Source organism: Orcinus orca, chromosome 20 (genome assembly GCF_937001465.1).
Source record: "Orcinus orca chromosome 20, mOrcOrc1.1, whole genome shotgun sequence".
Taxonomy (NCBI): domain Eukaryota; kingdom Metazoa; phylum Chordata; class Mammalia; order Artiodactyla; family Delphinidae; genus Orcinus; species Orcinus orca.
This window is the reverse complement of record NC_064578.1, coordinates 41,021,258-41,047,903: the sequence shown is the minus strand read 5'-3', so window position 1 is coordinate 41,047,903 and position 26,646 is coordinate 41,021,258. Positions and strand designations below refer to the sequence as shown.

Sequence of the window (26,646 nt, the reverse complement as noted above, 5' to 3'; positions counted from 1 at the left end):
TAATAATGGGAACAAAACAGAGAGACTACAAGTCAATAATAATAACACTTGCTAATGATAGCTGAAATCTACACAATATACTCTACGCATGAGGCACTGCTTTAAGTACTTTATGTAATTTTCATTTATTTATTTCTCACAAAACCCTGTAGAGTAAGTACTCTTAGTGCTCTCATTCTACAGAAACAGAAATGGAAATAATGAAGGGTTATGTAACTGGCTCAAAGATCACATTGTTCCCAAGTATGCGAGCCAGGACCTCAACCCTGACCTGTGTGCATGGCATCTACTACTTTTTACTGTCTCTTAACTACTCCACCCTTACCAACTGAGAGTACAGTCCACGCTAACTTAGGTACGGTTCCCCCTTTCAGATGACTGTACTCTGTTCTGTATCTGATGTTTTGATTTTCAATTTAGCAATTTTTCTGCAACACAGAACAAGTTCATTAAAGCATAGAATTAGATTTCTGAAATATGCCATACCTGAGATTACGGAAGGCAACAGCTAATGCTGCAATCACTGTGATGGACAGAACAAATATATAAGCATAAAAAAGCAGAGTATCTGAAAGCCTTTCAAATGTATTAAAAGGCAGAAGGCCAAATGCTTCTTCACACAGATACAGGTTTGCATCAAAATCTCTAGGAAACAAAGGGAAAGCAAAGTATTAAATTCAAGTACAAGATAAGTAAACCTCCAACTTTTCCTCAAAATAAGCCTGAAATTAAGAACTGATAACTTACATTTTAAAGACCCTGCTGATTTAATATAAAAAGCAAACACAGACTTTAAATTCAGTCATACCTTGTTGCTCCAAATCCAAATTTTGCCTTCAGAAATTTAAATATGTGTTCGTCTGACTTGAGGTTAAGAATTTTCTATCGGGGAGGGAGAAAATAAAAATTGCTATCAGTTCTTTATGCATGGTTTTCTGATAATTTCCCATTGAATACACATTTTCAGTGCTCCATTTCATAGGACTGTATGTGTGTGTATGTGTAAAATTAGTAAATGTTTACAATAGGTCTTAGAACTGAGAAATTCTAAGGCAGGGATTTTTTCATTAAAAAAATTCTTTTATTTAAGTATAGCTGATTTACAATGTTGTGTTAGTTTCTGGTGTACAGTAAAGTGATTCAGTTATACATATATATTTTTTCTATTATGGTTTATATTGAATACAGTACACTGTACTTTACAAGTACAAGTAGGAACTTGTTGTTTATCTATTTCATATATAGTAGTATGTATCTGCTAATCCCAAACTCCTAGTTTATCCCTCCTCCAACCCTGTTCCCCTTTGGTAATCCTAAATTTGTTTTCTATGTCTGTGTCTGTTCTGTTTTGTAAATAAGTTCATTTGCATTATATTTTAGATTCCACATATAAGTGATATCATATGGTGTTTGTCTTGTTCTGACTTACTTCACTTGGTATGATAATCTCTAGATCCATCTATGTTGCTGCAAATGGCATTATTTCATTCAAAAGCAGGGATTTTCAAACACCCGCCATTCCTATTTTTTTTTTATCAGAATCGTTTTTGCAAACAAAATCTAGGCATAAGTTCAACGTGCAAAATAGATAAAAGATGAGGTTCTTTGGTTTCAGGGAGAGGGAGACAGCTGAAGCCCAGTGAGTACAACTTTTAAAATCAGAAAACCGGTAATATCATGATCTGAAACCTCCAATAGGAACATAGCCCACAAAGCCTATTTTGCTTTGGGTTTTTCTCTCTGCAGATACAACTGATATAAGACTCATTCTTTCAAAGACAATTCAAGACACAGCAATAACCCTCAAGGGGTGAAGAGACAAATGCCAGTGTTTATCATTAGTGAGTATAATTTTAATTCACATTATTTTATTTTTAATTTATGGCTTACAAAAATTCATATAACATAAATGGGTGAAGAAATTGTATCAGAAGAAAAATGACGATAGAAAAGAAAATAAGATTAATCCAGAACTGAGGTTAGTACACAAAATATATTCAGTAGATATGAGCCACAAATCCGGGCTCATGCATTCTAGTAGCAAATACAAAGAGGGAAGTAAAAACATTTATGCTACGCACAGGGTCATAAGATTAAAACAAACCAGTTGCTCAAGAGACATCCTTATAATCCTAAAACTGAGACTCAAGAGAAATTTTCCCCATGGGTACAGTAAAAACAGCGAATAGTCTCAAAGACTATTTTTTAAAATTCTTCCAATTGTAGGTAGCTGACAGAACATCAAGTGCAATTCAGTAGGCATTATTCTTTGGGGAGTCAAAAAACAGTGGTCCAGACAAGTAGCTCTCTCCTGGCTTAATCCAGGCACAGGTAACTGAACATGTAGAGTGGTGAAATGGATGGACTGCATATCTTTCAGCCAGTCTTTCAGAAATGCTGATTGTTCTGCTCAAATGTTTTGTTTTTTATTTTAATAAATTTTATTTATTTATGGCTGCATTGGGTCTTTGTTGCTGCACGTGTGCTTTCTCTAGTTGCAGTGAGTGGGGGCTACTCTTTGTTGCAGTGTGCAGGCTTCTCATTGCGGTGGCTTCTCTTGTTGCGGAGCATGGGCTCTAAGCATGTGGATTTCAGTAGTTGCAGCATGCGGGCTCAGTAGTTGTGGCTCTCTGGCTCAGTAGTTGTGGCTCGTAGGCTCTAGAGCGCAAGCTCAGTAGTTGTGGCGCACGAGCTTAGTTCCTCCGCGGCGTGTGGGATCTTCCTGGATCAGGGCTCGAACCCATGTCCCCTGCATTGGCAGGTGGATTCTTAACCACTGAGCCACCAGGGAAGTCCCTCAAATAAGTTTTTGATAAGTAGTGAACTATATGGAGTTTAAGAAAATAGTGATAAGGACCTGGAGTGGAGGTGTTTAATGTGGGCTGACTGAGTGAAGGGTCTGTTTTTTCTTTGACAGTCAACAGACAGGGAGAGAGACTGCCATTCTCTTACAGAAGAAGAGTCTGTCATGTACATGCAGCTGTCTTCTGTCCTGAGACCAGCCTTCCCAGAGGGGCGAAATCATCTCAATTAATCAATGTGGTTCCGACAGTAAACCCAGTTTATTTATGAACTTACCCCAATAAAAATCATGTCTTTTTTTTTTTTTAGTACCATAGTACAGAAAACGCTCTAAAAAGTAGGAGCTTTAAATTTAGAGAAATACTTGTTTAATGCTTTTAAAGCTGAGTTTTTAAAAAGTTTAATAACTCAAAAGGTGGATTCAAAGTAGAACATGTTAAGAGCAAATAGAAATCAAGGACTAAAATCAAGAAAATAATCCCGTTACTGAAACAAAGGTAAAACTGAGTCTGTTTAAAGTAAAACTGGTAACTCTTTAGTAATGCTAAATTAAATATGTCATTTTATTAACCTACCTTAATAATGTTGTTGAGAAAAAGTGTCAAACATAAAACCACAAATAAATGTAACAACAGTTTCCCAAGCCTATTAAGGAAGCTTCCAGTTTTCAGGTTTTTCTAGAAATTAAAAGAGTTGAGTTTCAATTTTTTAATTTTAATATAACTTCATAAACATTTAAGATGAGATTACTTAAGAATTTAAAACATTGGGTTACACAACATATAGGGAAAATATAACCTAATTTTCATGAGGTTACATTGTCTTAAAATTTGTCTTTTTCTAATAGTAAATGAATCACTTAATAATAAGCTCCATATGATGAGGAAATGTGTCCTAGTCCTTTTTTTTTTTTAAAGACCTCTTCAACCAGAGTATGGAGTCGGCCACGTAGAAGGTACTCAGCATATACTGACTGAACCTGATCCACTGATTCATCTTTTTATCCACTGATTCATATATCACAGACTATAACCCATTAAATAAAAGACCTATATAAAAAAAGTAAATTGTGCTCTTTGATACATAATAGTTTTCTTATAACCCTCAAATAACTTTATGGATTATCAAATATAATAATATCTAAACAGTTCAAATATAAGTGATGTTTATTTATAATTAAGGTTAAAAGGATAAATGAGAAGTACAGTTTTTAATAGTCAACTAAAAGCCTGTTTTTTAAAATTTTGTGAAGATTTGTCCATAGCAGCTCTCACTCAAAAGACTAATAACAAAATGTATTTATTCTTCCCAAAATGGAAAACAAAACAGCTTCTTGATATGAAAGTGCTTATGAGAAATGTTTCTCATATGCTTATAAGACAGAAAACAGGCTTTGCAACATTATTAAGGAAAAACAACTAACTCTTAAATTTTATGTAAATTTAAGAGATTTTAATTATATAATAAAGTCAAAAGATGAGGCCAATGTCAAACATGTTATTCTAGGAAATGTCCCATTTTTTTCTAAAGGTATTTATTTGGAATCTCAAAATTCTCAAAACAGTTAATTTTAACTCACTTAAAAATCAATAATATGATATGGAAGGATGGGGGAAAGAGTGGTGTTACTACTTCAAATAACAAGGTGTCCACCAACTTTAAAGACTGTGACAAACACATTTCCACAAAGCAATATGTTCTTCTCACTCTTGAGTTCACACATGAAAAAAGTCAACATTTTTTTCTCTTTTATTCCAACTTTAAACCAATGGCAGTCAAACAAGTATCTCTGGCTAATCCTGAATTTAATTAAGATTCCAATTTTCTAAGAAATAATAAACGTCAAAACAAAGGAATGGCAGATCAGAAAGCCTGAAAACAAATGCTATACCATGCACTTCAAAAAAAGCAAATAATGGCCCTACTGCTTTTTAGTGGGAATTTGGTTATAAATTTTCCTTTGTATACTATATGAAAACAAGGTCTAAACAACCACACAATTAAAAAAAAAAGTTTACTTTGATTAAGGACAAAAAAAAGTCCTACCTGAAGTTTTCTTGCAATTAACACCGAAAGGTTAAAACTGATAAGCAATGATCCGAGAATCATGGAATTAAAAAACTGAAGAATGCAGACAAGGAGTAAACCTGTTAGCTGTATACCATACAGCCATGTCACCTGCAACAACCAAGGATTAGATGGTTAAACAGATTTTTATCAAGAGACTCCCACATGCTGACAGGTTGGTCACTAGTTGGATACATCTCAAGTTATAAATAATGCAGAAAACACACCTAGCATCAAGTAATACAATCTAAGAAAGGAAGATAGTAACTCTTTATTTACCTTTTAATTACAGAACATTTTAAACTCTATAACATTAAGAAGAACAGGGATATATGAAGTAGAGGAAGCAAACAATGGTATAAATATATTCTAGGAATAGGCAAATGCTGTTTGTAGTCTTTAATTTTCTTCTAAATTCCTTCACAGTTATGGCCTATAGTATTTTATTGTATTCCAACAATCAGTATTTTTACCGTACTCCATTATTTCCCAATCTTCCCTAATGACTAATGATGAGCATCTTTTCAGGTCCTTATTGAACATTTATATATCTTCTTTAGAGAAATATCTATCTAATCTTTTGTCCATATTTTAACGTTGAAAGAGTTGTAAGAATTCTTTATATATTCTGGAAATCCTTATTCAGATATATGATTTGCAAATATTGTCTCATATTTTGCGAGTTGTCTCTTCACTTTATTATTATTTTTTTTTGCTGCACGTGGGCCTCTCACTGTTGTGGGCTCTCCCGTTGCGGAGCACAGGCTCCGGACGCGCAGGCTCAGCGGCCATGGCTCACAGGCCCAGCTGCTCCGCAGCATGTGGGATCCTCCCAGACCGGGGCATGAACCCATGTCCCCTGCATCTGCAGGTGGACTCTCAACCACTGCGCCATCAGGGAAGCCCATCTTTTCACTTTCTTGATGGTATCCTTCCAGGTACAAAAGTTTTTAACTTTGATGAAGTCCAATTCATCTAATTTTTTCTTTAGTCACTTGTGCTTTGGGTGTTATATCAAAGAAGGCTTGGGCTACTCCAAGGTCATAAATATTTATTCCTATCTTTTCCTCTAAACATTTCATAGTTTTAGTTCTTAAAATCAGGTCTATGATCTAGTTTGAGCTAATGATTGTGTATGGTAAGAAGAAGGGATCCAACTTCATTCTTTTGCATATAGATATCCAGTTATCACAGCACCATTTTTTTAAATGGGGTTTTCCAATTTTTTTAAAAAAATTTTAATTTAATTTAATTTTTATTTATTTATTTTTGGTTGCATTGGGTCTTCGCTGCTGAGCGCGGGCTTTCTCTAGTTGCGGCGAGCGGGGGCTACTCTTTGTTGTGGTGCGTGGGTTTCTCATTGCGGTGGCTTCTCGTTGCAGAGCACAGGCTCTAGGCATGGGGGCTTCAGTAGTTGTGGCACGTGGGCTCAGTAGTTGTGGCTCGTGGGCTCTAGAGCGCAGGCTCAGTAGTTGTGGTGCATGGGCTCAGCTGCTCCACAGTATGTGGGATCTTCCTGAAGCAGGGCTTGAACCCCTGTCCCCTGCATTGGCAGGCGGATTCTTAATCACTGTGCCACCAGGGAAGTCCCATCACAGCACCATTTATTGAAAAGATTACTCTTTCTCCATGATTATCTTGGCATCCTTGCTGAAAATCAGTTGACTGTTTATTTCTGGTCTCTCAATTCTATTCCATTGATTTATGTCTATTCTTCTGCTTGTATCACACTGTCTTGATTACTGTACCTTGGAAGTTAAGTTGTGAAATTGAAAAGTGTGAGTCTTCCAACTTTGTTCTTTTTCATTATCTTTTTCGCTATTCTGGGTCCCTTGAGTTGCCATATGAATTTTAGGATCAGCTTGTCGATTTCTGCAGCTGGGATTCTGAGAGGAACCATGTTCAATTTGTAGATCCATTTGGGGAGTACTGCCACCTTAACAATAGAAAGTCTTCCAATCCATGAACATGGGAAATCTTTCCAATTTATGCAGGTCTTTAAAACTTTCAACAGTGTTCTGTAGTTTTCTGGGTATAAGTCTGCACTTCTTTCGTTCAATTTATACCTACATATTTTATTCCTTTTGATGCTTTTCCTTCTATGAAGTATTTGTATCTTTTGTTCCCTTTTCCATAGGGGTGTAAATATTTTCCTCATTAAATCTGTAGGAATTCTTTAAGCATAATGACTCATTCAGGAATACATTTTTTTAAAATAAAACTTTTTTTGTCTTTATTTGGATTACGATGTTTTTTGATGCTGGCAGTCTTTTTTTACACCAAGTAGGAATATTTAGAGAAAAAAGAGCAGTCTGTGTTACAAGATTGCACAGTTTTATAAATGTACAGTCATCCATTGGTATCTGTGGGGGACTGGTTTCAGGACCCACAGTGGATTAACAAAATCCTTGGATGTTCAAGTCCCATGGTCAGCCTTCTGCATCCATGAATTCAACCAACTGCAGAGGACTGTATATATTTATTGAAAAAATCTGCACATAAGTGGACCCACGCAGTGACACTCATGTTGTTTAAGGGTCAACTGTAATGATATCCTAGGTTCAAGAGAAACACTGCGGGTGATCAGCCAGAAATGTAATACTGAGCAGTACTGTATACTAGAAAGTTGTGGATTATCAGTGGTACTTTTTTTTTTTTTTCCAGTGGTACTTCTGATGTTCCTTCTCAGCTTCTATTAGTTCAGAGTTTAGAAACAAGGCAGCAATAATACATTCTTCCTATACAGAATAATCAAAATTTTCTTCAATGGCATGCTCATGCTCTTCATTATCATTCATAATTAAACATGGTTAACATTTTTTAACATTCATAAAATATCAGGGAGTATGATAAATGACTCACTTATATCAACTCATTCAAATCGAGGCAGTTGGTTCTAGAGTCTATGTTCTTAACTGGCTAGAACATAAGTACTGCCACAGAGAATCAGAACTTTGGCATCAAAGTGTGCTAACATTGAATGTTTAATGCTCCAAGGGAATTATGAAGGTCTGTAGTTTTACTGATCTTTTGAAAGAACTAGCTTTTTATTTCACTAATTTTCTCTATTGTTTTTATGTTTTCAATTTCATTGATTTTTGTTCTTTTCTTTATTGTTTTCTTCCTTCTGCTTGAGTTGGGGTTATTGTGCTCTTCCTTTCCTAGTTTCATAAGGTGGGAGCTTGGTTATGGTTTAGATTTTTCCTCTTTTATAATGTGTGTAGTGGTACACATTTCCCTCTTAGTGCTGCTTTAGCTGCACCACACAAGGTTTGATATGTTGCATTTTTGTTGTCACTGAGTTCAGTGTTTCCTCAAAGCTTCCTCTTTGACCCATAGATTATTTAGAAGTGTGCTGCTTAGTTTCCAAATATTGGAAATTTCCTTATCTTTTTGTTGATTTCTAGTTTGAATCCATTGGTTCAATCCATTGGGTATTCTGCTGTTGTTGGGTGGAATGTTCTATAAATGTTGGTTAGATCCTGTTAGTTGATGGTGTTGTTGAGTTCTATATCCTTAACGATTTCTGTCTGGTTCTCAATTGTTGAGAGAGAGGGGTGCTGAAGTCCTCATCTCTTTTTGGGTTTGTCTGTTTCTCCTTTCCGTTCTGTCAGTTTTTGCTTCACATATACTGTGGCACTGTTGGTTAGTACATGTACATTTAGGATTGCTATGTCTTCTTGGTGGATTAATACTTTTATTAGTATATACTATTCTGGTAATTTTCTTTGCTCTCATGCCTACATTACCTGATATTAATATAGCCACTTCTACTTTCTTTTGATTAATATTTGCATGGTGTGTCTTTTCCTACCCTTTTATTTTCAATCTACCTATACTGTTTGTTTGAAGTGAGTTCCTTGTAGAAAACAATTGGGTTGTGCTTTTTTAATCTATTCTAACCCATCTCTGTCTTTAAATAGTTGTATTTAGATCATTTACCTTTAATGTAATTTTTTAAATGTCTTTATTGGAGTATAATTGCTTTACAGCGTTGTGTTAGTTTCTGCTGTATAACAAAGTGAATCAGCTATGTGCATACATATATCCACATATCCCCTCCCTCTTTCTTGCATCTCCCTCCCACCCTACTTATCCCACCCCTTTAGGTGGTCACAAAGCACTGAGCTGATCTCCCTGTGCCATGCAGCTGCTTCCCACTAGCTATCTATTTTACATTTGGTAGTGTATATATGTCAATGCCACTCTCTTACTTCGTCCCAGCTTACCCTTCCCCCACCCCGTGTCCTCAAGTCCATTCTCTATGTCTGTGTCTTTATTCCTGTCCTGCCCCTAGGTTCTTGAGAACCATTTTTTTTTTTTAGATTCCGTATATATGTGTTAGTATATGGTATTTGTTTTTCTCTTTCTGACTTACTTCACTCTGTATGACAGATTTTAGGTCCATCCACCTCATTACAAATAACTCAATTTCGTTTCTTTTTATGGCTGAGTAATATTCTATTGCATATATGTGTTATTATTGATATGATAGGTCTTAAATCTGCCATTTTATCATTTGCTGTTTGTTCACTCCGTTTTCCATTTCTGTTTTCTTTTCTGCCTTCCTGTGGGTAACTTGAATATTCTTAGAATTCCATTTTTACTTATTTATAGTATTTTTGAATGTATCTCTGTGTACAGATTTTTAGTGGTTGTTCTGGGTTATTACATTATACATTCATAACTTATTACAGTCTACTAGTGTGGACATTTTACCAGTTTGAATCAAGTGTAGAAATTTTACCTCAATTTAAGTCCCTTTACTTTTCTCATTTACAACTGTCATAAATATTTCCTCTACATACATTGAGAACCATAAGACCATATTATTATTTTTGCTTCGGCTATCAAACATAATTTAGAACACTCAAGATGAGAGAGGAAGTTTATTATATTTATTCATATTTTTACTTTTAATTGCCTTTTCTCTCTTCCTGATGTCCCAACATTTCTTCTTTTATCATTTCCTTCTATTTCAAGAACTTCATTTAGCCACTTTTTTTTTTAACAATAGGTCCATAGGTAACAAATTCTGTTAGTTTTCCTTCATCTGAGAATGTTTTGCTTTCCCTTTCTTTCCTGAAAGATATTTTTGCTGGCTATAGAATTCTGGGTTGACCATTCTATTCTTTCAGCACCATGGTTTCTGATGAGAAACCAACTGTCGTTCAAACTGGTTTTCCCCTATAGGTATCACTTTTCTCTGACTGCTTTCAAGATTTTTTTCTTTATCTTTATTCTCCAGAAGTTTGATTATGATGTATCTTGGCATTGGTTTATTTGGGTTTACCCTATTTGACATTAGCTCAGCTTCTTGATTCTGTAGGTTTTGACAAATTTGGGAAGTTTTTGACATTCCTTCAAAAAGTATTTTTTTCAAATACTTTTTCCAGCCTCACTCTCTTTCTCTCCTTTTGGGGTTCTGGTTATATGAATTAGACTTCTTGTTATGGTCTCATAGGTCTCTGAAGCTCTGTTCATTTTTTTCCAGTCTATTTTCTTGTTCAAATTAGTTCATTTCTAAATTGTCCTGTCTTCAAGTTCACTGATTCTTTCCTCTGACCATTCCAGTCTCCTGTTGAGTCCATCTACTGAGTTTTTGGGTTTTAAAAAATTTATTTAATTAATTTGTTTATTTTTTTGGCTGAATTGGGTCTTCGTTGCTGTGTGCGGGCTTTCTCTAATTGAGGCAAGCAGGGGCTACTCTTCACTGCAGTCTGTGGGCTTCTCACTGCAATGGCTTTTCTTGTTGTGGAGCACGGGCTCTAGGCATGTGGGCTTCAGTAGTTGTGGCTCGCGGGCTCTAGAGTGCAGGCTCAGTAGTTGTGGCGCACAGGCTTAGCTGCTCCGCAGCATGTGGGATCTTCCTGGACCAGGGATTGAACCCATGTCCCCTGCATTGGCAGGCAGATTCTTAACCACTGTGCCACCAGGGAAGCCCATCTATTGAGGTTTTTATTTTCATTATTGGAATTTTTCAGTTCTAAAATTTCCATTTGCTTCTTCTTTGTATCTTCTAAATCTCTGTTAAGAGTTTCTATTTTTCATTTGTTTTATGTGTGTTTGTAATTGCTCAATGAGAATTTTTTTTTATGATAGCTGCTTTAAATTCCTTGTCAGGTAATTCAACTTTTGTGTGCCTTGGTTTTGGCACCTGCTGATGGTCTCTGTTCATTCAAGAGATTTTCCTGGTTCTTAGTTTAACAGATGATCTTCAATTGTATTGTATTATGTTATGGAACTCTGAATCTTATGTAAATCTTCTGCGTCAGCAGACCTCCTCTGACACCACGCCAGCGTCATGCCACTGAGGAAAGAAGGACACTGCCTCATTATTTCCAGATGGGTTTGGATGTCCAGGGTGACCTGGACATTTGACCTCCACTGACTTTTGAGGGGCAGAAGAAAGGGGTGTCTCATTACTGCTGGGTGAAGATGAAAGTTTAGGCTCTCTGCTGACACCATCCTGGGAGGGATGGGGAGGGCTGTCTCATTACCAATAAGTTGAAGGTTCTCCACGTGGCATTCATGCTTCACCCTTTCTTGTCCTTTTGGCTTTTCTTGGGGCTTTTTTGGTTTGAGTCCATTGGTTTCTCCTGATTGCTGACTTTTCCAGTACCTAGTCTGAGATATATGCAGCAAAAAGAAAACCCAGTGAACTCACTGCCATATTCTTCCTCTGGTTTCGAGGTCTCTAGGTGTAGTCTACTTTCTTTTCTCCACCTCTCAAAATTTTCTTATACTTGTTTTTTACATATTGTCTAGGGCTTTTAATTGTACTTAGTAGGAAGAATAAGAAGTGTGTTTCCTTCATTTTGTCTGGAACCATATGGAGTACTTTAAAATTGCCTCTTAGGCATTGATCACTAATGTGTTTTGTTTTCACAACAGGTAGTCTCCACATTCTTAGTCTTTTATCGAACAGAATTATATGCTTAGTAATAACATTTACTGTTCTGTTTTATATTTTAAAACCCTGTACACATTTCTCACTGAAAACTTGATCTTTTGATGGTAAGAGATTTTCCATCATCCATGAAAAGAAGATGACGTGTACTGAAAAAGATATTGCTTCTTGTCACCACATCAGGCTCTGAATTTGTATTACTTTTTTCTGTATCAATTATTCTGACTCTTTCCCATTCAATATGATTAGAGATCAGTGATTCCAATTTATGAAGAAACTAAGGCTCCAAGAAGTTATATCACTTGACAAAGTTTAAAGAGCTAGTTATCTTCAGAGTTGATAGTAGCAACTTGGTATTATAACCCAGGATCCTTTCATTATAATACTGTTCCTCCTTTAATTGTGATAGTTTTAACTACTTCTAACGCCAACAGAGTTTCAAATATAAAAGTTCAATGAAGCTTAGAACTGAATATGAAATAAATTAGCTGTATTATTCTTTAGTTTTTTGTCTGTGCCAAAATAGTATTTTATTCTGTTTTCCAATTTTTTAAAAAAGAAACAAATGTTCATTACAGAAATATTCAAGAGATGTAAAGAACAAAAAGAAAATAAGAGCATCAATCACATAGCTGACTGCTAATACTTTAATGCATATATTTCTAGAAACTTTCCTCTCTCTATACATATGTTTTATTTTTAAAAAAGGGAGAAGGAAAACTAATGGTTATATATAACTAACACTGTGTTACATAGTTAAGACATGTTTGTTTAACAATACCCTATTGCTATTGACTTAGGTCATTTCCAGACTTTTCTTATTACAGTCCAGCTAAAATGAACATGTTTGATTATTTCCTTAGGATAAATTTCAAGAGGTCAAAATTTGGTGAAAAGACATACATGTTTTCTTAGGCTTTTGATACCTACTGTGAAAATACACTACAGAAAAATTATACACTAGGAAAAAAGTTTTATATATGTATTTTCAAAATGGCTCAATATTATTTATTTATTTTTATTTATTTCTTCTTTCATTTATTAATTTATTTTTTATGTTAAAATGTACAATGTTCTTTTGAACATACTTGTTAGAAAGGGGGGAAAAGTGATATCAGATATGAAGAGACTAACTGGCCTAAGAGTGTATGACAAGAAGAAATACAAAGGTATCTAGGCACCTCTTCCCCTTAGCTTGCAAGTCTCCATGAACAAAGCATAAAGAGTTTACAAAACAGGAAAGCAAATATAAACAGACAGCAACAGACTCAGCTTCATTTGTACATGCAGCTTTTAGAGGCATGTGGGCTCTATTATCATTATCTAATACCATATATATATATACACACACATATATTATACACCCACACACATATATACAATTTTAACTTTGGCTTATCCACCTGCTTTCTTTTTTTAATTAAAAATAATTTTAATTTTTATTTTATATTGGAGTATAGCTGATTAATGATGTGTTAGTTACAGGTATACAGAAAAGTGATTCAGTTATACCCATAGAAGTATCCATTCTTTTTCACATACTTTTCCCATTTATCCACCTGCTTTCTTTACTGTATTTTACCTTCATATCTTCCCCTCTCAAACTCCATCCAAATTCTAGTCTCCTCATTTTTGTTCCACCTCTAGAATCTCATTTCTGTGAAACCTTTCTAGCCGAAAAAGAAGTCTCCTCTTCTAGACTTCTGGCACTTACTGTTACTACAAATTGACAGCTATAGATATACAGACATCCCTCTAATTGTATAGACATCTTTATTTCCCAAGCTAGATGGCAAACTTCCTGTGGATGGGACAATGTCTTATACAGGTTGGAATTTTCTATAGTGCCTATCCTATTATTATGACTCAGTAGATAGATAATATATGTGTGTTGGTTGACTTTAATGTTTCCTAATTCAGATTCAGTCAGTTTCCAAAGATTGTTGCATCTCTTTTGACAAGGAATATGTGAGTACAACTCTTCTCTATTAGATTATATTGCTGCCTTAGATCTGGTGATAATATTTTATACTTGGAAAATATTTAAGTTACTGTTACTTTGGAATAGTAACTATGAGCAACTTAACAACATATACAACACATTAAAACATATTTCTGCACATGACAAAAACCATACAGTTAAATGACAGCAGCACACACTGGGAGACAAACAATGGTTTCCTTTATAATTTCCTTATTTCATATGTGACCTCTGACCAATCAATAGGGATTCACATCCTGTACTGGTAAATGTTACTATGAAAATTTTACAAAGTACCACAGAAAAGCTGTTATACACCCATTGATTTCCTTGGGGAAAAAAAGGTGGGACAATACACAGTAATACATTTTAAAATAGCTATCTTATATTTTAAAATTTAAGTCAACTCTATAAAGGACAACTGATTTAGACATTTGTGCTCCAAATAAATCCATCTTTTTTTTAAGGTCACGCCACATGTGGGATCTTTGTTCCCCGACCAGGGATCGAACCTGTGCCCCCTGCAGGGGAAGTGTGGAGTCTTAACCACTGGCCTGCCAGGGAAGTCCCGAAATAAATCCATCTTTTAATGTAAAACAAGCAGAATAAAAATTAAGATGGTCAAACTAGGCTGCATAAATTACTCAGCTTCAACTGACTACAGCATATTTACATTATAGCTAAGAAGCAGCTTCAACTTTATCATTAAGCATGTGCATATTTTGAGCTCATTCTATCATATAAAACATTAAACAACAACCATCTCAACTGAGAAAAGAGAGCAAACCTTACCTTCACTGCTGGCAGCATGTCCAAGGAGTCCAGTATGAACAGCACTAATGCTTGCATCAGCATCATAAATTGATTAAATTGCCATGTTAGACTAAAGAGAAAAGTTGATATGAAAATGGCAAGAAGTGTCAGCCTCTGTAAAAAGAAAATCTTTGTATAATTTACATGTCTCTAGTAATAAAAAGCCTCTCAGACAAGTGTTCTCAAGAGCAGCCAATATCTCTATAAACCAAACAGAAAAACTATGAACTGTTGCTCTGAAAACTCTTGCATTTGTTATTTAAGTTCTAAATAGCCTAACGTGACACTCTGCATATAAATATTCACATATGGTATGTGTACTCCATATTATCATGGAGGCAATAATGCACCAAATCACATCTCAAGAGCAATGGCTTAAAAATTCTGACAGTTCTGCAGAAATTTTGTGTGGGTTTGCCGTTACTGTTTAAGGGCAGATAATGTAGAGTACATTTTTAACATCAAAAATGAAAACATTTTCTTTGCAAAGTAGGAACAGGTTTAGAAAAAGAAAACTTAATTTAACTCAAGTTAAAAAATTGGTCATGGAATAAGAACTATTAACATGCACTTGGACACGATGAACATCACATTTTCTGAAGCTTCTCTAAGATAAAATTGGAGAACTAAAAATATATACAAAGTATTATAAAAACTTACTTGAGAAAGGGGCTGTAAGTTTGGTCTCAGGAAATATGTAATTGCTGCTATCTGAATTGCAAAGAATGGCAGCGCCCAATTCTCTCTCAGTGGGATGGTAAACTCAACCCTTGTGGTATCTATTCTGCACAAGGAAAACACAAAGGACCAAAGTAGTAATTTTTACTATCATTACCTCAAAGATTTCCTAAAGTGAAAGACATATTATGTTAAGTATGTTTAGATTTTGGTTCTTGGTTCTCAATAATTTGCCTTTATCATCATCATCATCACGCCTGCAACATAAAACTGGCATTGAGAAAATTTAACTAACCTGTCCACAGGTATGCAGTGGTAGAACTGGGGTAGAACTGGTAGTGCTTTATACTTGAGTCTTAATTTTGTCATTGATTAATAAACTTTTAAAAGCTCCTTGACTCCCCTAAAATGTGAACCCCCAGAGGGCAAGTGTAGTTAAGTTTTCAACTTTGTACACCTAGTACCAAGAACGATCCCTATACATACTAGGAATCCAATAAATGTCTTTATTTACTTTTAATAGAAACAATAAATTTGACTTTAATTTATTCTTTTTTAAAATTTATTTTTTGTTGAAGTATAGCTGAATTACAGACTTTCATTTACTCTTAGCAGGAATAATATGTTAGATTAAAATGTTAAGAGCGGACTTCCCTGGTGGCACAGTGGTTGAGAGTCCGCCTGCCGATGCAGCGGACGTGGGTTCGTGCCCCGGTCTGGGAAGATCCCACATGCCGCGGAGCGGCTGGGCCCGTGAGCCATGGCCGCTGAGCCTGCGCGTCCAGAGCCTGTGCTCTGCAACGGGAGAGGCCACAACAGTGAGAGGCCCGCGTACCGCAAAGAATAAATAAATAAATAAAAAATAAATAAAATGTTAAGAGGCAGCATAACATAGTGGTCTCACACTCTGCATTTGAATTCTGACCAAGACTTAGCTCCATGTGTGCACGTGTGTGTGTGTGTGTGTGTGTGTATGCCTTTATCTATATATAAATATATATGCCTATATAAATATTCTCATATATATATACATATGCACACATAACCTTTTTATATATTTATACATATAATGTATATGTATAAAACAACCTTTTAAGCTTCAATTACCTCACTTCTAAAATAGTAATAATGGGCTTCCCTGGTGGCGGCAAGTGGTTGAGAGTCTGCCTGCCGATGCAGGGGACACGGGTTCGTGCCCAGGTCTGGGAGAATCCCACATGCCGCGGAGCGGCTGGGCCCGTGAGCCATGGCCGCTGAGTCTGCGCGTCCGGAGCCTGTGCTCCGCAACGGGAGAGGCCACAACAGTGAGAGGCCCGCATACCACACACACACACACACACACACACACACAAAATAAAATAAAACAAAATAGTAATAATAATAGTACCCACTCTACAGGTTTGTTAAAATCATACATATAAAGTATGATGTAAAGTGCTTGGCATATAGTAAGCACTCAGTAAGGTTATAATAAAAAGTAATTTGTTGAGGATTACAACATAAAATCAACATCAGAATTCATGTTCAAGTTTTAAGACTGCTACTGACTATTGGTGTTGCTTTTAATAGGTCAGGCAATAATTCGATTTATCTCGAATATGTTTTTTAAAAATGCTATTTCATAATGCTCCAGGGTTTGGAAATTAATAGATATTAATTAAATAATGTAAGAACTTCCTTACACTTGTACAGTGCTTTATACTTTGCTAATTATGAGCTGCATACAATCTTACTGAGGTTGATAATAAAGATATTAATAAACCTTTTAAGAGATGAGATTTGTGGCTGGAGAAATACTGATCACACAGCAAGTTGGTAATAGAATTGGGATTATTATAGATGATTCTCTTGACTTACAATTCAGTGTTTTGTTCCTCAGCTGTAGATGTACATATAAAAGTAGGACTTTCTACCTTACTAAATAAGAAAACCTCCACTAGGTAACCCAAAGAGAAAATACTCCAACAAAATGTGGCAGAACAACCTTCTTTAAACTGGAAATGAAGTAACTTCATTTTAACTTATACCTTAGAAAAGGAGAAGGGAATACTGATTCCAACTCACCTATTTGTGACATACCAGAAAGCTGCTAAGAGTCCTGACAGCCATGTACCACTCAGGAGCCAGCTGGTTATGTAAAGAGCTGTGACATAAATTGCTTGGAGTCCAAATAAGGTGTAAATATAAAAATAAACTGGCTCTATATATTTCTGTAAGGGAATGATAAAAAACGTCTGTTAAAGAAGCCCTACTCCTTCTCATGCCATTTACAAAATATGACAGTGGAAATTTAATATTCAGAAGCTTGGTATTAATTCCAAGAAATAAGCGTACATCACTCCTTCCTGTGTAAAAGTGTGCTAGCAGCCTTTCTTCTCAATACAAAAGCAGAAAAGGAAGTCCTTGAGGATTCTGGCTTCATTTTTTTTTTTTAAGTATTTATTTATTTATTTGGCTGCCCTGGGTCTTAGTTGCGGCACGTGGGATCTAGTACCCTGACCAGGGATCAAACCCAGGCCCCCTGCATTGGGAGCGCGGAGTCCTCACCACTGGACCACCAGGGAAGTCCCTAGTTTCATTCTTTAGACGAGTTTTACAGCTAACTTCATCCAGTATTACCTTATTCACATGAGAAGTGGTCACTGTGATTTGCTAACTCTCCCGGTTGTTGTTTTTTTATTTCAAAGATAAATGAGGAGTGATCACATGTTTCCAAATGAAAATATTTATCAGCTTCTAGACTGCATACTTTAAGCCTGGAAGCATCTATATGTAAAAATATCTTATAAAATATAAATAAAAAGCAAAATTCACAATATGTGTGGAGAAAATTAGGATACTACTGTTTTTATACCAAGCCAGTTGAAGATCAGAAAAACATATGTGAAACATTCAACTTAAAATGTCAGACTTTGACTTTCATCTAATATTAAATTCAATGTCACAGGACACAACATACCTGTATGGGTAGAACTCTATATAAAATACTGAGAAAAACCTCTTGGTAAATATTCATTCGTTGAAGGAGGTTAATTGTCCTCATAGATTCGGTTTTGTTATCATATATTAAGCCATGAAAACCTAAGATTGATATTTGAAAATTCAGTAAAAGATAATTATAATTAAATTATTCATTCAAAACTATTCATAGATTCTTTAGTATATGCCAGAGAATGTGCTAGGTGTTGTGGATATAATAGTCCTATCCATGAAAAGCATACCATATAATAGATGGACATTATTTAAATGTTTACACAAACATAGGTAAATTATAACTTCTGTGATGTAATAGAAGAACCGTATGATTCTTCTACAGAAATTTGGGCAAGAGGATATTATATTTCCCTGCTCTGCCTTCCTGCCATGAGACCTGTAGTACCTCCTTTGGGAGAGTATATGAAGCCTCCCTCCCACCCCCAGGGATGGGTTTGGCCATTTGACTTGCTCTGACCAATGGCAGGTGAGTGGATGTGACACAGGTCACATCTGAGCAGAATCTTTAAGAGACAATGCATGCTTCCACCAGCAATCTTGCCCTTTCCCTCTGCAGTGGTAACAGTATGTTCCACATAGGGGCTGGATAATGAGAGTGAGAAATAAATCTGTAGTTATAGAATTCCATTGTTATATTGAGGTCATTTGCTACTGTAACCAAGCCAACTAATTAACAGAAGGTATGAACAGTTCACAGAAGAAAACATGCACACAGTCCTTACACATCTGAAAAGATGCTAAACCTCACTCCTACTAGAATAGCAAATTAAAACTACACAAAGATATCGTTTCTCACCTAGCAGCTTGGAAAAAATCAAGAAGTTTGACAATATTCTCTGTTAGTGAGGCTGTAAGGCTCTTTCATACACTGTAGTTGGGAATGCAAAATGGTATAATCCCTATGGAAGACAATTTGGCAACACCTAGCAAAATTACATGTGCATTTACTCTTTGATCCAGGAAGCCCATGTCTAGGAACAGATTCCAAAGACAGACTGGCAAAAAGACAAAATGACATAGGTACAAGGTCATTCCTGCAGTGCCATCTGTAAAAGCAAAAGATCAGAAACAATGCCAAAGTCCATCAACAGGAGGTGTTTTGGAATGAAATGTGTCCCCCCAAATTCCTATGTTGAAGCCCTAACCCCAATGTGTCTGTATTTGGATAGGGTCTACAAGGAGGTAAAAAGGTTAAGTGAGGTCATAGGGTGGGGCCTTAATCAGATAGGACTTGGTGTCCTTATAAGAAGAGGAACCAACAAGAGAGGGCTCTCTCCCTCCCTCTATGCAGACACACAGCGGAAAGGCTTTGTAAGGACATGGCAAGAAGGTGGCCATCTACAAGCCAGAAAGAGGCTTCACCAGAAACCAACCCCGACAGTACCTTGATCGTAGACTTCTGGCCTCCAGAACTGAAAGAAAATACATTTGTACTGTTTAAGCTACCCACTCTGTGTTATTTTGTTACGGCAGTCCTACTAGACTAATACAGGAGTGTTATGGACTGAGACTTTATATGGCCCCCTATGTTGAAGCCCTAAGGCCGTCCCCCTCCAATGTGATGGTATTGAAGATGAGCCTTTGGGAGGTAATTAGGTAGAGACAAAGGTTATAAGAGGGGGACCCTCATAATGGGATTAGTGCTCTTATCAGAAGAGACACTGGAGAGCTTGCTCTCTGTCTCTGTCTTCCATGTGAGGATGCAGAGAGAGGTGGCCAGCAACAAGCCAAGAGAGTCCTCACCAGAACCCAGCTGTGCTGGTACCCTGATCTTAGACTTCCAGCCTTTGGAACTGTGAGAAAATAAATTTCTGTTTTTTTAAGCCACCCAGTCAATGTTAGTTTGTTATGGCAGCCCGAGTAGACAAAGACAAGAAGGCTACCTGAATAAAGTTATGGTTACCCACACCAAGGAGTACTATGCAACTGCAAGAAAATAAGTAAGTAAATAAACAAGGAATATCATGATACTCTACTATAGAGTGATCAAGATTTCAGTCAAGTGAAAAAAGCAAAATAGAGGACAGTGTATACAGTAAGCAGGGTTTTTTCTGTAATAAAAGGGAAAATATGAATATATAAAGTATTTGCTTATATTGAAAATACTAATGGTAGAAGAATAAACCAAAAACTAATACAAATAGTTACCTAAAGAGTGAGGAAAGAAACAGGGTGGAGGTGACAGGGATGGAGGTGGACTTCCCTGAATGCTCCCTGTTTTATAGTTTTGACTTTGGAACCATGTAAACATTTTTTTTAATAAGTATAAAAAATATATAAAATTTTTTAACAAACCAATCACTGAAAACCAAAAGCAAGATAAAACAAAGAAACCTACTGAGTTGGTAGCTTGGTCACATAAAAAGAACTCTTTCCAGTGTTCTTGGGAATAGAGGAATATGACTGTAAATTCCTAGTAGGCTACATCCTAAGAACAAAAAGAATTACAAAGACAGCTTGAACTGTTTTCAGGCAATCATACTGTTAGTAGCAATATTATCATTGCTACACTGAAAGTATTCTACATAGCAGCATAAAACAAATAAGTGATAATGTCATAGAAGCCAAAATTTTCAACTTAAAGAAAACAAGATAAAAATATAAAGTCAAAAAAGTAAAAACCTTGTTATCCTAATTTTGAACTAAAAATAGCTCTATTCATATTTTCTTTTAGGAAAAAAAAATCACATTTCCTACTCTGCTCACTAAAGGTCTGGAAATAAGGACCAAACTAGTAGCAATAAGTGCCTCTAGTACCCAGACTGTGGTCTCTAAATAGCCACTAAAGAGAACTGGGGCTCCTTGGAGAAACAGCTGATTCTAGGTCACGGGTAGGAAATACACAAAATGGGCTTGAAACATCTTGTCATGCCAAAGGAATTTTCAAAGGCTACTGGAGTCATGTCAAAAAGACAGCAGTTGGTGGTTAAGAATCCACCTGCCAATGCAGAGGAGAAGGGTTCAAGCCCTGGTCCGGGAAGATCCCACATGCCGCAGAGCAACTAAGCCCAGGTGCCACAACTACTGAGCCTGAGCTCTAGAGCCCACAAGCCACAACTACTGAGCCTGTGTGCCACAACTACTGAAGCCTGCATGCCTAGAACCCGTGCTCCGCAACGAGACAAGCCACCGCAATGAGAAGCCTGTGCACCACAATGAAGAGTAGCCCCAGCTTGCCACAACTAGAGAAAGCCCGCACAGCAACGAAAAACCCAATGCAGCCAAAAAAAAAAAAAAAAAAAAAAAAGACAGCAGCTGATTTGAAAGGCATCCCACTGGCCAAAGACTGGACAACTTGTTATGAGAAGAATAATGCAAAGAATTGAAATGCATGAAATATGTTAGAAATCCATGTGTTTATGATATTTAAAAAGCAAACCTTTAGGGGATGCTAGAGAGGTAACCCATTCTAAAACAAAGGGAAAGGATCAATACTTATCCCATCTTTCCTTTAGGAACTGACATTCTGGGTTGCCAAATAGTTGATGAGAAAACGTTTTTATTTAGAGAGGAAGTCCATCTGATAATGATGGAAGGAATTACAGAATCAGAATATCACCATGCTATAGTCCTTATGTAATGAACAGATTTAAGTAATGATCATCAACGGTGATAAACCTAGGTGAAAGGCTAACTAAGAACTTAATAATGGATGGCCCAGTCTAAACTCCAAAAGAATGAGCTGCACATTATGCACCCCCTGATGTGGAAGTGGACAACACCATCTAGGAAGTATTCTTTTTTTTTTTTTTTTGCGGGACGCGGGCCTCTCACTGTTGTGGCCTCTCCCGTTGCGGAGCAACAGGCTCCAGACGCGCAGGCTCAGCGGCCATGGCTCACGGGCCCAGCCGCTCCGCGGCATGTGGGATCTTCCCGGACCGGGGCACGAACCCGTGTCCCCTGCATCGGCAGGCGGACTCTCAACCACTGCGCCACCAGGGGAGCCCCTAGGAAGTATTCTTGCTAAAAAGCAGAACCTAAATCTGAGCAAGCCTCTAGATCTAACTGCCAATTAAGAGGAAATTCAGACAACAGAGAAACACTGAATGGCACCATTGGGGCTCCACCAAAATCCAGAAAGTGGAAAACTCAGACAAAGCAATCAGTGTTTCCAGTGAAGAATTACAAGAAAAAAAAAGATGGTGAGAAATCCATAGCTTAAAAGAAACAAAGACACAGCAGAAGACTGCAATGTATGAGCTTTATTTGGATTTCAAAACTACATTAAAGATCTGTAAGACAAGAGGAAAACGAGAATATTGAGTAGATATTTGATATTAAGTAATTTCTTAATTGTGATAATGACAACTTGGTTATGTTTATAAAAGGGATGGGCTTCCCTGGTGGCGCAGTGGTTGAGAGTCCGCCTGCCGATGCAGGGGCCACGGGTTCGTGCCCCGGTCCGGGAGGATCCCGCATGCTGCGGAGCGGCTGGGCCCGTAAGCCATGGCTGCTGAGCCTGCACGTCCAGAGCCTGTGCTCCGCAGCGGGGGAGGCCACAGCAGTGAGAGGCCCGTGTACCGCAAAAAAAAAAAAAAAAGGGAATTGCCATTCTTTAGAAAATTATACTGATATATTTACAGATGAAGCAATATGATATCTTGGAGTTACTCCAAAATTATCCAGGTTGAGGATGGGGGTAGAGAGGAAACAAGATTGGTCATAAACTGGTAACCACTGTAATTGAGTGATACTTGAGTGCAAATCCATTAGAGGATTTTCTCTACCTTTTTATATGTTTGAAAGTTTCTAAAAGAATAATCTTAACAAATAACTAAATGAATTGAAACAGATCAACCACTGAGTTCATAGTGATACTTAGAAAGAAAATACTCATTATTCACCTTTAGAGCAGAGGTTTTCAACTTCAACACTACCAGTATTTTGACATTTTGGTCCCGATACTTCTTTGTTGGGGGGACTGTCCTGAGCACTACAGGATGTTTAGCAGCATCTCTGCCCTCTACTCACTAAATTCCAGTAGCACACTCACCCTCTCCCCCGTAAAGTGTAACAATCAAAACCATCTCTGGACATTCCAGATGTCCCCCAGGGACACAACTGCCCTTCAATAAGAACCCCTGCTTTGGGGAATGCTAGAGAAGCAACTCATAATTTTGAGAACTTGTAAGTACAGCTGATTCTCATTACTCACCACAGTTATGTTCTATAAAACTGCAATGAAAACTGTATTAGCAATACTGAATGAGGAGGAAATACAGGGTTACTTTCCTATAAGCTTCTGGTCATGCATTTTCATCAACTGATCAACACATGACCTTGATTTATATGAGTTTTTGTCTAAAGACACCTTTAGTATATATTGTTGTTTCATTAACATTTAACTCATGGCCGACAGCACTCTAACTCACACCTGAACAAAGCTCATCTAACACACGTTATTTTCTCTGTATGCCTTCACCATAGCCTTCTCGCACTTAGGAAAACTAGACAGCACTGCAGCACTATGCTTGTGGGCCACTTTAAACAGGAAATCACCAATGAAAACCACAAAAATGCAAAAAAAACATGGCACTAAACAGATTGTGAAAAGGACTCTGTAGTCTGAACTGAAACACGAAAGCACTGCATCACCTTATTTGACCTCAGCTAGGAACACACAAATGAAGCAACTAAAAATTTTCACTGCTGTGCACATGCCCGTGAATGACTGTGAAAGCACCAGGACTATTGATTCTGGGGTTACAAATAAGTTTCAGAGAGTAGGTGAATTTGCAAATATAGAATCCATGAATAATGAGGATCAACCGTATGGGGGAAAAATCAACACTTATCCTGCCTTTTTTGATAAACTGTAGCTCGGGGTAATCAAATAGCTGATGAGAAAAAGGTTTTCTATCTAACGGAGTTCCAGCTAATAAATGCAGGAGGAATGAGAGTCACTTCTGTAACTCTACTGAAATAATGGACAGAGGCAATAGTCATCAATGGCTGCTAAAATCATTAAGTGCAAGGCTGGTGAGTAATTAACCTTATTATGTGTAAATGCAACTATCCACACAGGAATCAACTGATTAACTTTTATGGCACTAAAAGAAAGGCAACCAAAATTTCATGTCTCCTATCGTGATAAAATTAGAAGTACAAAACATTGCCCATGAAGAATTCTTGCCAAAAATATATCTGATTCCAAACAAAGCCTAGAAAAAGGCAATTCTCTGTTATATGCACCCATATGAAGCATATAACGCATATATTGAGTAGGAGAGGCCCTTTTGGAGGGTTCCATTAAATGGAGTAAAGGTAAAGAGTATGTGCTCTAAACCACTTAGAAACACAGAAAACGTGGGAAAATGGTGACTGCAAAATAAAGGAATGAACGGGGGCACTGGGGACTAAAAAGACAACTGTAATTCTCATTTGTACTACCAAAATGTCTCCTGTTTTCAGACAATACTCCTTTCACATACAAAGACCTTTTCCAAAATGACCATGAAAACAATTAACAGCAAAACCAAGAAACTGTGAACAGATAATTAGGGATGGAGTAGAGCTGAGAAGCAAGGAGAGGAGAACTACATAAAATATTACGTAACTTCTTCCAAAGCAAAACATTTTCATGGATTGATTATGTTAAAAAGGAAAAAAACTATACAAGTTCAAGGAAAAACTACACAAGATCTATAAAGCATTTAGAATGCATTAGTGCAAAAGTATATTTTAGCAGAAATATTGAAAAGAATGCAGTAGACCCCAAATAAAACTATTAGTTGTGATTACCTTGCATGAGGGTTGGAGCCTGCAGCATCTGCTTGTAGTAGGAGTAATACAGTCCACATTCTGTTCTGAATGAGATTTCTCGCTCCACTTCCTGAAATAAAGTTAGGTCTACTGGGTTTACATGACCTAGTTTTGTTTAAATATCTATTGTCACTGTAGAAACAGGATACAGAACTACAACTTAGAAGAAAAACACAAAAACAAAAACCTCTGACAACAGTCTTAAGAAATCTTGGCAAATAAAAACAATAAAAGGCTGATAATTATTGAAGCTGGGTGTATATTATAGGGGTTTATTTCACTATTCTCGCTATTTTTGTGGATGTTTAAAATTTCCTATAACAAACCATTTTTAACAATGGAGAAAACCAGTTCCATTTAAGTTAATGTTTCAGAGTTAACGTTTTTAATTTCACACAAATTAAAACCTTAAAAGTACCACCATTCTTATGTAATATTAGTGAAAAACAAAATAGGGACAGTAGAAAATAGTCTCTCAAATAAAAAGAACTATAACTGCATTAGACACCTGCCTAAAAGCTAACAATATAAGATTAATAATTTTCTTTTTATTCTAAGAATACAAGGTATTCTTAGTAAAATGGGGCAGACCTTTTACATGTGAATTTTACTTTGACAAGTGTAACCTTGGTGGAAAGATGTTCATGTAGGAAAATGGATACAAGAAATATTAAACTGCTTTTATATAAATATTCAATTTTAGAAGAACTGAAAATTTAAAGTAGTAGCTATTAGTCAATTTGGTTGTAAGGTGCTTTTATGAAATTTAAGATTTAAATCAGTAATATAAAATATGGAGGCAACTGGTAACAAGAATGGGGAAGACTTTCTGGAATAATCCTATTAATACTCTTAGATTCTATATTTCATATATATATAACAGTATAAATGAACAAAAAATTATACCCGGGGCTTCCCTGGTGGCGCAGTGGTTGGGGGTCCGCCTGCCGATGCAGGGGACGGGGGTTCGTGCCCCGGTCCGGGAGGATCCCACATGCCGCGGAGCGGCTGGGCCCGTGAGCCGGCCGCTGGGCCTGTGCGTCCGGAGCCTGTGCTCCACGGCGCGAGAGGCCGCAAAAGTGAGAGGCCCGCGTACCGCAAAAAAAAAAAAAAAAAAAAATTATAACCTATGTCATTATAGATTCTTTTACACCAGTGTTGAAAAAACCAGGTTCTGCAACACACTGTCTAAAATGTAATACCATCTATGTTTTTTCCTATACAGTGGATCCATATTCCACAAACCCAACTTTACTGGTGGAGGATGATAAACACTGAATATCTTACTTTCTAGTGGATAAACTTCTTTTAGCACATCTTTGTTTTCCCCTACCTCCAATTATTTTTCAAATAGTAATAAACATTTCATTAAAAGAACCACTCATGCTATTTATCTTCAGATCTGCCCTTAAGATATTTAAAGAGGGACTTCCCTGGTGGTCCAGTGGTTAAGAATCCTCCTTGCAATGCAGGGGATGAAGGTTCGATCCCTGGTGTGGGAACGAAGATCCCACATGCCGTGGGCCAACGAAGAACCCGTGCGCCTGCAACTAAGACCCGACACAGCCAAAAATAAAAAAGATAAAAAATAAAAAATAAAAAAAGATATTTAAAGAAATATTTCTCCTACCCTTTAAAA

The 26,646-nt window shown here is 36.7% G+C and overlaps 1 protein-coding gene across 2 annotated transcripts in view; it reads right to left on the bottom strand.

The window, feature by feature from the left end:
• Positions 1-26,646, bottom strand: part of DPY19L3 (dpy-19 like C-mannosyltransferase 3) — a 74,950-nt gene that overhangs the window by 24,159 nt on the left and 24,145 nt on the right. The window contains exons 3-12 of one of the 2 annotated variants that reach the window (XM_033414995.2): positions 24,987-25,077; positions 19,630-19,657; positions 18,211-18,332; positions 17,316-17,461; positions 15,234-15,357; positions 14,553-14,687; positions 4,849-4,980; positions 3,378-3,479; positions 809-882; positions 487-645 (exon numbers count right to left, since the gene is read on the bottom strand). In XM_033414995.2, coding sequence (XP_033270886.1) covers positions 487-645; positions 809-882; positions 3,378-3,479; positions 4,849-4,980; positions 14,553-14,687; positions 15,234-15,357; positions 17,316-17,461; positions 18,211-18,332; positions 19,630-19,657; positions 24,987-25,077 — 1,113 coding nt within the window. The remainder of the gene's footprint in view (positions 1-486; positions 646-808; positions 883-3,377; positions 3,480-4,848; positions 4,981-14,552; positions 14,688-15,233; positions 15,358-17,315; positions 17,462-18,210; positions 18,333-19,629; positions 19,658-24,986; positions 25,078-26,646) is intronic. The other variant, XM_004284857.4, reaches the window with a different exon arrangement.